The sequence below is a fragment of the Cyrtonyx montezumae genome, unplaced genomic scaffold (assembly GCF_038088225.1).
Source record: "Cyrtonyx montezumae isolate F1298 unplaced genomic scaffold, pur_monq_1.0 scaffold_1, whole genome shotgun sequence".
Taxonomy (NCBI): Eukaryota; Metazoa; Chordata; class Aves; order Galliformes; family Odontophoridae; genus Cyrtonyx; species Cyrtonyx montezumae.
This window is the reverse complement of record NW_027071825.1, coordinates 20,618,842-20,632,027: the sequence shown is the minus strand read 5'-3', so window position 1 is coordinate 20,632,027 and position 13,186 is coordinate 20,618,842. Positions and strand designations below refer to the sequence as shown.

The following is a 13,186-nucleotide window of genomic DNA, read 5'->3' as shown; positions in this document are numbered from 1 at the left end:
AAGCATAGGAAAGGCTCCGTGGTTATGTTTCATAATTCCTTAGGCTTCAAGAGTGTCATCTCTTTCAGAAGAATGTTGTGTAAAAATCAACTCAATAATCATATCATCAGTGAATACTTGAAAAAGACCTAAATGCAACCATTCGTAACTCCTTGTGATAAGAAAGCACAGATATTATTGGAAGGATTATGCAGGAGCAGAGGCACCCTGACAAGCCCTGGAGCAGTTGCCCCACACTGGGAAGGAGCAGCAAGAGGTGCTGCTCAGCTGGGCTCAGCACAGGTTTGTGCCATCTGCAGGCAGCAGCAGCTCACATGGAAGAGCTGACCTGTTTCATGCATCTTCCGCCCTTTTTCCTTCCTACTGCCAGCAGAGATTGAGGGCTTCAACAAGGGTAACCAAGATGCACTAAGGGGAAGGCAATCTTATTAGGTGTAAACCCATTAAAGGAGACCTAACACCACACAATCAATTACAGTACTCATTTTTCAAAGCAGGAAGACCTCGAAAGTGCTGAAGAAATGTGCACAAACTGCTACCACTCCTAATCCTACTGCTGGAGGCAGCAGCTGAGACACAAGAGATTTTAGGTGTGATAGAGCAGTGCTGCCTGCTCCTGCAGAGGTTAAAGGGCTCAACAAACAAACACGTACACTCCCATAGGCTCCAAGATGGTGACTTCAGCCAATGGATACCAGGTTACATGGATTATATCTCTGATGTATGTACCTGTGGGGTAAATAATTCCCAAGGATGGTACTCCACAAAGAAATAGTATAGATGATGGTATATTTTGAGTAGTTCTATATAGATAGGATACAAATAATACAAAAGAGAAGATAGCTCACCTTCAGGATGTCAAGGCTTGCAGGGGACTCCACACGGGACAGATCTCCAAGAAGAGATCCTTCCCTGGTGGTGGTCAGCCCTTAAATGGGGTTTGGGAGAGGTGGAGCCAGGCTCCACCCCTTCCAATCACACAGGTATATCACCTTCACCTGTGCCTCCATGGCTGACTTGGTGCTCACCTCAGGTGACCAATCAGTGGTTCAGCAGTTCCCATACAGTACCACTAAATGATATTCCCAGCCTGGCAGAAGTCAGTGTTGTCAGAATTACCCTATCTGATAAGCACAAACATATCATTTTATTTGCCTGTGTATTAGAAGAAAGCAGATTTATGTTACTTCTGGCCATGGTTTGGGCTTGATGCTAGTTTGAAGTTGACTGAATTAGATTTTTATTAGGTTACTTCATTTCTTTATTATTTTAATTTATTAGCTTAATTTGGACCTAGAAATTGTCCTAGAAACTATGAAGTACTGCATCTTTTCCTTACTGGAACTAAAATTATGTGGTATCTGTAGTTCTTCTACAGGCGCTCCTGAATTATCTTTTTTTTTTTTTTTCATTTACAATCTTTAAAGAAATAGTCTTAAAATATTATGATTTTCTTTCAGTTAGGGAATAGAATCTTCATCCACCTTGCAGACAAAAGTGTTGCTCCTCTGAAGTGGAGCCCTCTACATTCCTGTGTTCCTTTTACAAACAAAACTGATGACTCCTTGCAAAGAAATGGGTTGCAAAGGAGCCCTTCCATATGTTCTAGGGAAAAAGCAGTGAATCACAGGGGAAAGTAAAGGCTGAAGCAAGTCATCTTTCACTCTGGATGCTACTGTATACAGCATTTCAATTAGTACTGATACTATGATTTTGTCTGTTGGCGACTGCACATGCATACATAACAAAGTACTGCAATCAGCAACTGTTGAATAAGTGCTTCTTATTCATTAGCTACTCTTTGATCTAAAACTGTATTTTCCTATTAGCAGCTAAGCACCATAAATGCGCATTAATTTAAGTGACATGGGCAACAAGCTTACATAACACAAGGAAAAATGAGGAAAGCAAAAAAGAGCAGCAGTGAGTAAGCATGTACTGAGCGGCATCTCCCTTCATGCTCTTTCCTTTTCTTGATTGCTGCCTGCAAAACCGGCAGTGGGAGGACTCAGTGCTGCAGTGACAACTCCTCAGCCCCCCATGATGCTCCCCTGTATTGTCTAGCACAGAGAGCTGATATGGTGAGGAAGTTCACTAAAAAACTTCACCGAACTTTCTTATTCTCTCCAAGGAAAGGTTAATCCATAACAAAACTCGGAATCTATTAAAAGATGCTCAATAAGCTCTATATGTTGCATATTCTCCAAATGTCTGTCACAGATGGTTGTCTGAAACTGTGATTTGAAAAAATACTGATCTGTGTTCCACAGAACACATAAAAAATATAGAAATTAGTGCCAGCCACTAGAAGGGAACAGGCTCCACTAAGCAAATTGCAGAGCTGCAGGGAGCACTCCCATTACTCAGAGCTTAAACTCTCTGAGCAGCCCTGAGAAGAGGGATGAGTATTGTGGAAGATGTCACCATGGCTTCATTTGGGGACTGCAGGGCTGGGAGGGCTGCCAGCTGAGGGGAAAACTATGAACAGGAGGTAAAAATGCTTAGTGCTGTGGCTTGCAACTCACATGTAAGAGAAACCCATAAACAAACACGTACACAGTCCAGGTTGTCTGTGCTCTGTGCAAAGGGGTCTAGTGGCAAACAAAGACATATTTCAATTGAAATGCCACAAAAGAAACCATGCAGAGGATATTATTCTTGACGGGTGATGCTCATTTCCAGTCCCCCCAAAACATGCTGTAAAGACAGTGCATTCTGCAGTGCATCTATATAAGATCAATATCTTTGTGTACACCAAAGCTTTGAAGATGTAATTCCCCATTGTCTCCTCAAAACTTCCCATCATCTCAGAGGAACCATTACACTGCAATGGAGAGTTTACAGCCTGATGATCTCCAGATGCTCAATAGTGAATGTGACCGCTGGCATGGCCCTCATCTCACCACACAATGCATCACTGTGTGCAGCCACACAAAGCCAGCAGGAGGTACTGCCAGCCGAGAACAAACTTTGGCAATACTTTCCCTCTGAAATACATATTTCAGATTCTGGTTGTGACTCTCCACCTTGAATTCAGTCACCAAATCTGATTTCAAGGCCCTCATTGCAGAAGCCCCATCCCACGCAGAGTTTCCCAGCCAGTCCCAGAGTTGCTGGTGGGATCTTCCTCCTGCACAGGCACAGGGCTGCGTGTTGTGAGCAAGCAGCCAGCACTGCCCATCCGAAGCTCTGTATCTCGACAGTGCTGTCACCAGCTGCTCTGTGAGAGCAGAACAGTGTGCTGTCAGCTCTAGATATTTCAGGCCAAGTGGACAACATGAGCCTTGCCTGCCAGTCACTCCTTACTCAGAATGTAGGGTGGTCTTGAATAAATGAATAACACTGATAGCTCATTTCAAACATTTTTTTTTTTCCTTGAAAAATGAGATATTGTCAAGCTGCTACTGAAGCTACATGAGACTAGGATTAAAGAACTGGAACCAACATCTGCAAAACAAGCCTGGTTTCACTGCATTGGCTAACTGAAATGTACAGCTCACCCAGCTGTGAAATAGGCTGGGGAAAAAAAAAAAAAAAAAAACCCACAGCTTCCATTTCTGACATTTTAGTAAATACAGATTTACTTAAATTAGTATTTATTTTTATGGTCAAAAGTGCTAAACTGCATAGTCCACCAACTCAGTCTGTAAGAACAATGTAAGTGGCCAACATTCAGCACTCCACCTGCACTCCCTGTACGTGGTTCCTTTTCAGGCATCATCCAAACCCAACTGAAATACCTATCTTGAATATCACTTTTTTTTCAGGTAATTCAAATAAGAGGATACGTTGGGCTTAGATTTCCAATTAGTGGCACAGCCATCAGGAGGCAGGTGTGCTGGATGCCCAAAGACTGCTGCAGAGCTGGGAGGTCAGCAAACACCTCTTCTTTTGTAGTGGTACATGGGACTGAGCCTGGTGAGGTCACTGGGCACTTAGTGGTGGCACATTCACTTGTAACTGAAGATTTAAACTTCCACTGCTAAGATTATGGCATTGTCAGGCTGCTGGTTTCCCAAATTCTTTTTCTTGAGTTGAGTGATAAGGGAATTGTATGAAACGTAAGGCAGTCTTAGGAAAGAAAAGTGGCTTCCAGATTGGGCACTACATTTGTGTACATTTCTGGACCACAGAAAGCACCCACAGAAAATTACATGCATTTACAAATAAAATTAACTTTTGACTTAATGCAGTTACTCAGTCCTAAAGATAATAACTTATTTACTGCTGCTGAAAAATACTTTTTTCATAAACACAAAGGTAGAGTTAGTAATGCAATGTCTTTAAAGCTGTGTTTCACTTCTCTTCAGCTCCTGGGAAATACTCCACTTTTAATCAATTCATCTCTATTTTCCAGGCTCCTTCTTTGTTTTAGAGCTGCAAAATTTTATCTAATAAAGAATTTTAGCCAACAAAGATGTAACCTTTTTTTTTTTTTTTATAGGTAGATAAGGCTATTAGAAAAATATTTTGTTGTGTCACACTAGTAGTTACAGTGACTTCAGGCAGCACTTGGGTCCCCTGCTCTGCAGCAGCAGCATGTTTGGCGGGGAGTCAGTGCACTGGAAGCAACATGCTTCAGGCGTACGCCTTGTGCCACACAAAGGAAAACATATCTGGAACCGGCCAAGTCATAAACTGTAACAAACCCTGTTTGCATGTACCCATATATCCCGCTGTGCCAGCTGAGTACGTGCAGCCAAACTCTCTGATGGCTGCATTTCAGTAGGACTGCTCAGATTCAGGAGAATACATGACTTTATCTCCAGATTTTCTTCCCAACAATTTGTGTTGGGGTCCCCCCCAAGAACTATCATGTCTGGAAAGGACAAAAAAGGGAGAAAAAAGGCACTGCCTGTAAAAGAAGTGGTTGAGGAAGCAAGAAGGGAGCTGGTGCACCTCGAGGCTGGAGAAGTAGGACACATCTGGAGAAGGCTGAGCAAAAGGTGCAAGGGGGGAAATGCTGCACCAGGCTCCTGCGCTGCCGGTTTGCACTCCGCTCTTCGGAGACAGTGGCCAGAGGAAAGGGGCTCGGTGAAACCAGGGTCAGAGCCAAGGAGACTAGGGAAATGGCAAGCACTTGGTGGTGACTCGGCTGAAAGTACGAAGAGGGGTGTGAAAGGCGAGAGCACGTCACTGAACTCAAACACCACGTGCAACCTGAGACCGCGCTGAAACACGGAACGGGAACGATGTGACCGTCCACCTGTAAATGTTACCCAAACGCAGGGGCACAAGGACACACTGCCGCCAGCGCTGCCCGCGCCGCGGCCGACGAGGTCACGCGTTCCTCGCAGCTGCCACCCGCCGGGCACAGACAGCGCTCGGGCCCGGCCCCCGCCCGCCTGCCCCGGGCCCGGAAGCGCACGGCGGCCGTCGCAGAGGGCCCGGCCCGGCCACGGAGCCGCCACGGGAGCCGCTCGCAGCGCCGCGGCCGCCGCCGCCCGCCCGCCGCCTCCGGGTCAGCCCCGGGCCCCGCAGCTGACGCCGCTGGAGAGGCGCATCGTGGAGCTGCACCGGGAGGCGGCTGCGGTGAGAGCAGGGCCGCGCCGGGGGGGGGGCGGGGGGGCTGAGGGAGGCCGAGAGGGGTGCCGGGCCCGAGCCGAGCGCTGTCCCCGGGAAGGAGCCGCCCTCCCGGCAGCGCCGCGCAGACGCCGCGGGGGCTCCGCGTCCGCCCCGCGCCGCTCCGGGGCCTCCCGCGTGCAGCACGGCCGGCTGCGGGCAGCGGCAGCAGCGGCAGCAGCGGCAGCCGGCCCCGGGAGCTCTGCCCGCGGGAGCGTGCGGCGCGGGGCCCGGAGCTCGGAGCGGGGCGGGCGTGGCTGCGGATCGAGGAGCTCTTACGCGGTGAAAGATGTCAGATGCTGCCCGATAAGTGCGTGAGATGGTTTGCTAGTAAAGTGCGAGAAGCTGGAATTTGGGAAGAGAAGTGAAAATAGTGCGGAAAGGGAAAGCGGCTGAAGTGGAAGCGCGCCCGGTACCCGACCCGCGTGCAGTGCGGGACCTCGGGGATCTGGATGCCCTCCGGGCTGAGATGTGTTTCTGTCCCCAGGCGGGCCGGCTGACCTATGTGGACCCAGCCACGGGATACCAGGTGTTCACCGAGGCCGCCCACTTGCAGAGAGGTAAATGCTGCGGCTCTGCGTGCAGACACGTGAGTATGAGGCTGTGCCCCCCTCCCCCCCCCCCCCCCCCCATCCCACCTGAGCATGACCCTGTGACTTGTACATGGTTAGTGCTGGGGCAGCAGGAGTTGGCAACACATCTTGTGTGTCCTGCCTGGCCTTGGAGTAGGACTCAGGCATGTTAAGTGCAGGGAAGGTCATTGGCAGATTTTCATAAAATGAAATATTGAAGCATTTCCCATTTACTTTTATCTCTTTGAGATGGCATGAAGTGCGCTGTACAGGAGGTATTTAACTGACTGTTGGTTTGTGGAAGTTCTGTTCCCTTTCACAAGTCCATTAGCCAAGGAGAAGAACCAGTGTGTCACAAACCCTGTGTCCAGCAAGCATTCCCTTCTCAGAGACAGTGAGGTGGGATTTGTCTCAAAGATAGCTCTGTTTTCCAGAACAGTGCTTAAAACTTTAGAAGTTATGTTCTGTAGCAAGATTGAGAAGTGACAAAAGATGCGGGATTTGGTAGAACAGTGGGTGGATGTCACTAAGCAATAAGATCCAGGACTCCATCTGATGAGAACTGCTGATTCGTGCTCCATACGTCCAAGGAACACCAGTCCTGTCGCTTCCAGAGCAGACAAGGCCACAGTCATCCCCTACCAGGCTCACATTACAGCTGTGCCTGAGCCTTCATGTGGGTACCACGCAGGATGCGGTACCTACGGGACCAGCCACGGTGCATTTAACCTAAAGATCCCACTGAAAGCTGTGGGAAAAGGGGGTGAGCGCATGTGATACACAGCACAAATATGCACAGCTGATCATGGCTCTGCTTTTAGCTTTTCCCTTTTAAAGTTGCTGCCCAAGTGGAAAAGACTTGTTTCTTCAATGAAATCTCTTGCTTCCTATAAGGGAGCTGACAGGATGCAATGCTTTGGGGGCAGGGAGTTTCAACTGATCAGGACGTAGTTACTATCCCCCCTGTGCCCCTGGTGCCGTGCTGTGCTCTCAGCTGAGCTGTTCTGGGAGCTCTGGTATGCACAGCAATTCTGTAGTAACATACAAAATAAAGAAGTTTAAGAACTGAAGATTGTTCTGGACAGTCAAACTGGAATGAGTTGGAAGGATACATTTAGGAAGTGGTTTCTTGGACGCTAATTAGGACCATTTGCTTGGGGTTGCCATTATTTTCCTTTTAGTCTGGAGGGCACAATAGATCAAATGATTTATATATCATTAACAATTCCTGTTAACCATAAGCAGGGCCGGGCTTTTCCATGCTGACTACTAAGTGATGCAATAATGGCTTGTTTTATTTCTTCAGCAGTGTCCATACGAGCAAGTTAATGTAAAAGACCAGTCAAGAAAGAAGCGCTTCAACTCTTTTTTCTATGTGTGACCATGGACGTCCTTGTGCTCTGTGAGAATGGCTGCAGGACCTGTGCACACCTCATAGCTCTGTGTAGCTGCTGCTGCCAGGACACTGCCCCACACCGTGCCTGCCACCACACCCCGAATGCACCTTCATTGCAATAAAGCACAGACTGAACCGTGTGTGCGTGTGTTTTGGTGCAGCATCACTGATCACCCCTGCCCTTTTTTTTTCTTTTTGCACTACGAGTAAGGGTTTATCAATTTTTAGATTGTCTGGTCATACAATGAATTTCACTTAGAAAGAAACTGAGAAAGCAGGTGTATGCAATAATTTACATACTTCAGGTGTACGCAATAATTTACATCCTTAAGGTGTATTTAACATCACTATTGTAGGTGATGCTACGTGGAAGAAATATTGCGGATTTGGGTAGGTTTTGGAGTTCTGGTTGTTTTTTGGAGGGGTCAGGGGACGATGATCCTGTGCTGTGTGCTTTGCCCCATGTGGGCGGCGCTCCCCTGGACAGCTGCCGTGCAGGGCAATCTGCCCCGAGGGCTAAGCCTGGCCCGCAGCTCCCCGAGGATGCCGTGTCCCTGCCGGGTGCTGCGAAGCAGACCGGGCCGGGCCGCGCTTCCAGCTGGGTCTGACCCAGAGCAGCCCCGGGGCTCCCCCACACACCCGCACTGGGCTGAGCGCCCGCCCTGAGATGAGGATGGGAGGAGGACCGGCTGGGCAGATTGGCCTGGGTTCCTGCATAATTTACATTCTTTGTATTTGATTGAACGTCGATCTGATCGGTGTCCAAGTTTGTAAAAGGCTTTGGAAGACAAAAGTGTTCTGTTTGTAAGCATAATACGAAGTGTAAAGTACGCTACAGAGATCTACGAGCAGCCGGGAGGTGCCGAGCCCTCCTGCGCGTTGGACGGACCTTCAGCGGGAGCTCCTCCGCCTTTGTTCCGCACACACGCCAGCCCCTCTGTTTCCTACCGCAGCCACTGCTATCTGCGCTGCTGCGCTTGCCGCCTGGCACAGCATCCCCCCCGCATCAGCTCTCCGACCGAGCGGCACCCGGACGCGTTCCGCCGCGGTGCTGATGGGCGGCGGCGCCCAGAGAGCCGCGGAGGAGCCCGGCCCCGAGCGGTCCCAGCCCGCTGCCCCGACGTGGCGGCGGCGTCCCGGGGCCGCTACGGAACGGGACGGGGGACACGAGGCGCCGCGCTGCGCGGAGAGGCAGTTTTCATCTGCGTACTTTCAGATGAAGCAGGCGGTTTCGTTTGGGCTGGAAACTATTGTCAGTTGCTCGGTGCCCCATTTTGCTCCCTCCTCGTCTCCGGTTGAACGAAATGTCTCGAAGCCTATTCCAAAAAGATGCTCGTACAGGCTTCCAGATGCTAAGATTTAGATCATTTGAACGTCAGCGCAGCCTTCTGGTAACAGAACACATATAAATGGATTTCGTTTTTATATGAACATCCGTCAGACGGGAAAGAAGCGCGTTTTAGAGCTGAAGTCTGTCCCGGCCGTGTTAGCCGAGCAGGGCGAGCCCGAAGTCCTGGGGACGGTGGGGGGCTGTGCGGGAACGCGGGGCCGGCGCAGCCCGGGCCGTGCCCGCAGCGGGCGGCGGGGACAGACCGCGGCTCTCGGCGCCCCGGGACCGCTTCCTGCCGCCTGCGGGACCCTTCGGCGAGGGGCTTTGTAGCTGCGGGCACAGCTCTGGCAGCAGGTGGCTCTCCCGCAGCTCGGCCCGTGCCCCTGCAGCCAGGAGAGGGGCGACGCCTCGGGCGCTGCAGGGAGCGGGACCGGGCACCGAGCCGCCACGCAACAACCGCCCCGCCGCCAGCCCGGGCTGCTCTATCCCTAGGGCCGCCCGGGCTTAAACTTCCCGCTGAGGAGCGATGTACCGAGGGATCAAACCGGCCCGGTCCCGCAGGCGGCACAGCGCACCCTATGTCACCTGCGCTCAGCGCCCGCCCTGCGGGGCTTTCTCCGCGCTCCTCCCGCCAGCAGCACTGCCCTCCCCTCCCGACACTTCCCCGAGCGCTTCTCCGGGCGCGCTGCCGTTCCGCGGGACCCCTGTGCTGCCCGCGGGGCGGAGCGGGCTCCGGGCGCGGCTCCCGGCGGGGTCCCGCTTGCTGCTTCCCGAAAGCGGAGCGCTGCCTGCGCCCGCCGCCCGGTTCCCTTCCGTGGGCAGATCATTAGCATCCCTTGCCGGCTTTCCTTCTTTCCCCCCTCACTCCCTCCCCCTCCCTTTTCTTTTTATATGAATAGATCACCAAGCTGGGCACGTCGACCTGACGGTCACACGGCTCAGGGGAGAGGAGCTGAGACTGTCGCAGGAGCTCAGAGAAAGCCCCGGGGAAGGCCGGGCGGGCATCACACCGCGGGGAGAGCGGCTCCGGGTGGCAAACGCGAGCCTCGAGCCTCTATTTTTCTGTTGTTTTGAGTCGGTGGATCAATTGTCATCAGTCCTGTCACCTAAGAAGCAGTGATTCCGATTCAACTTGGCATCTGATTTTATTCTAATGGGTTAAATTGGGTTCACTTTTTCAATTATCCCAGGTTTGACTGCGTAGTATTGCATGACAACTCACAATTTCATCGGGTTTGGCAAAGCGAGGTTGCTCCGCGAGTACGTATATCATATCACATCAGATCAGGCTGAAGTTTGCTGTTTAGCGACTCCATTTGCGAGTCGCTTTTTGTAGAAGTGGGAAGGGTTGCTGCAGTCCGCGGCTGGTTCTGCACGACTCGGGAAAAAAAAAAATGCGGAGAGATGGCAACAACACGGGGTTCGCTGCTCAGCTGTGAATAAGCACAGAACGAACCAAGCGACACGATGGGGAACCGCTCCGCTCGCTGCAATATTTTTAGCAGCCTCTCAGCCCTCGCCTTTTTTTAATTTCCTAATATGCTCTTTGCTTTATTAGTTTTATTTACAACCAGCTCCCATTAACACCTCACCCGATTACCGAGGAGCTGAGACAGCTAAGCAGGAAAACCCAGCAAAGCGGCCAAAGCTGAGAGGTGGGACCCGGTTTGTTTTCATTCATTCTTTTTATTCATATTTGTTTGTCTTGTTTCGAAATAAATATTTTGAAGCAGGCAGCAAAGAAAAGGCAGGTATACGTGTGTGCTGCGGGGGTCAAGGGTGAGAAATTCGCGTCAATTCCGTATCAGAGGCGATGTAGCGAGGGGGGGAGAGACTAGAGGGGGAGAAGGAAACAATCCTTCCACGCAGCAGCTTGTTTATTTTAATTAACATAGGGATCCTCCGCCAGGAACAAGGACCCACCTCCATCTCTCGACTGAGCACCGCGCCTCTTCCCACCCAGACCCCAGCCCTCGCCGCTCATAAAGGAGGGCACAATTTGGGAAGAAGCTCCAAAGGTCGCAAGGTAAGGTCTTGCGTGAGCCCCTGTGAGCGGTGCGGCAGTTCAGAGCTCACGATGCCAATTGCGGGTGTCCCTTTGCCGTCGTGTTGTTTTTTAAAAACCAACAGCCCAGAATGGTCGCTCCCCCAGGTGTGTTCGCAGTCAGCATTCGGTGCGGGTGTTTTAATCTGGAGAAAAACAACAGCCTGGGAAGTCCGAGACATTCTGTGTAATAAATACGGAACGGAGCTCTTTATTTCTTTTGCTTTCTCATCTTTTTTTTTTTTTTCCTTCCCACGGAAGGGCTCCCCTCACCTGTCTGTGAACGTAGCCTTTAGGAGCATCCTTTCCAAAAGCAGCAAAATAGGGTACTGTGTAAAATACAGTCGGAGCGCGCAATCGGTGGGGGTTGTCGTCAAGGCGCCGAGGAGCTGCCGGCTGCGCTCCGTCGCGGTGAGCGGTGCCGCTGTGCACGCCGCGATCCGCCGCCCTGCTCGCGGCCGCCTGGCCGTGGGGACGCGTCCCTGGCACAGCCGTTCTAAGCACATCGCGGTCGTTTATTTCAATATCATCTCCTTCCACAAGTGAATACGTGGCTTAATGCACGTGTTTTCAGATTATCGGGCGCACCGAGCTTCGCTTTTCTCGCTGTGATGCTCCGTGCGGGTAGCGCAGCCCCGCACGTGCCCGAGCAGCGCCGGCCCGGCCGGGGGCAGAGGTGCGGTGACCCCGAGCGGCTCTGCCCTGCGGGTGCGGGGCTGGAGAGAGGCGGTGGCGGTAAAAGATGTTATGGGCACCAGAGTGGAATTTAAAACAATACCGAGATTATATTTTTATAGAGAGAGCAATCAATTTAAATGCAGAAAGCAACCTTAGCTACATTTGCTACCACCACACCGAGAGATGCGACTCGACTCAAACTGCGTCTCTGTGCGCACTCTTGTCCTAGCCGCGGACTCCACAGGGCGGTAAGGCCGACCGACAGTAGCCCCGTGCCCCGCAACGAACTGGCAGAGCAGAAAATAGCGATAGGGTGTTGAAGCCAGAGCCGGCTCTGAGCGCCCAGCAGCACCGCCATTCGCTGCCGCCGTTTGTGTGCTAGGATCCCCCGGACGCGATGAGCCGGGCAGTGCCTGCGGGGCTCAGGTGCCCGAGCGGATCCGAGCCCGGTGCCCCCCCCGCGGCCGTGCTCCTGGCGCTGCCCGCAGCGGGGAGGGCTGAATCAAACTCCTTCTGTCCCCTGCTCCCTCCCTGCCTCTGTGTCCTCCCCTCTCTTCTAATTATTGCTGGTCAATTATTAATTTGCATGTAGACGTTGTCCTAAATCCGCCGAACTGAGCGCAGGATCGTTCACGCTGTAATAGGCTTTACCCTGGAGCCCGTGGCCGAGAAGAATGAGAGCTCTATAGCGGAGCGGACCCGGCATCGCGTGCCGCAGCCCGCCCGGAGCGCATGGGGACTGCGGGGGGGGGGGGGGGGGGGGAGCGGCTGATGGCAAAGTCAGGCCGGGGAGGGCGGGCCGTGCCGCTGCGGGCTACTGCGGGCTGCAGGGTCCCACGGCCGAACCCCCCGACCCCACTGTTCGGGAGTTTTGCGAAGGCCGAGCACGTACTTAAGGAAAGGAAAGAGCGGGCACTGCCTGAAACGCCTCGAACACTGCCCAGCTGATGTCTTCCCAAAGTGCCGCGGCACCCCGCGACGAGAAACTGCGTTCGGAGGCCAAGTGCTAATGCGAGTGGCTTCGTAGGGGATGAAGAGCTCGATTTGGGCTTTAGACGCCCCGCTGCGGGCTCTCCTCCCCCGCTCGAAGGGCAGCAGCCCCAGCAGAGCCCGGCCCCGGGGCACCCCCACCACCCGCCCGCAGCGGAGCGGTGCCAGGACGGAGAGCCGGGTGTACCGTGAGCTGCCGCGGGCCTTCGGAAACGGAGAAGTCACGTCTGATGATAGCAACAAACTTTTCGTGTCCCTTTAGGTAAGCAGCACGTTAATCAGTAAGTGCTTTAGAAACCTCCGGCCTCCGCTAGTGGAGCGGCGGATCCCTAACGGTACCTGACGGAGCAGAAGGGAAGGGCCCTCTCATTAATTAAGCGCGCCCGCCTGGAGGAGGTTCCGTCGCTCCTGACTTTGCTTCTGAGCCTGCCCAATTATTCCTAACGGCGCCGTCGAGCCCGAGCAGAGGTGGCAACGCGGCACCGACGGGCTCCGTGCTGGTGGGGAGCGGTGCTCGGCCCCGCACCTGCAGCACGGCGCTGCCCCGAGCGCCCGGCCCGGCAGGGACACGGAGGGACCGCGCAGAGAGGACGGGGTTCGGGGTGCCCCTCTTC

General features: G+C 52.8%; 1 protein-coding gene across 1 annotated transcript; it reads left to right on the top strand.

Moving 5' to 3' along the window:
* Positions 1-5,175: 5,175 nt before the first annotated feature.
* CUNH1orf53 (chromosome unknown C1orf53 homolog) lies at positions 5,176-7,665 on the top strand (the record flags this gene model as incomplete). Its single annotated transcript, XM_065745934.1, has 3 exons — positions 5,176-5,532; positions 6,050-6,151; positions 7,441-7,665. Coding segments are annotated over 3 exons (534 nt in total), but the record flags the coding sequence as incomplete, so codon positions are not given.
* Between the last annotated feature and the right edge of the window lie 5,521 nt (positions 7,666-13,186).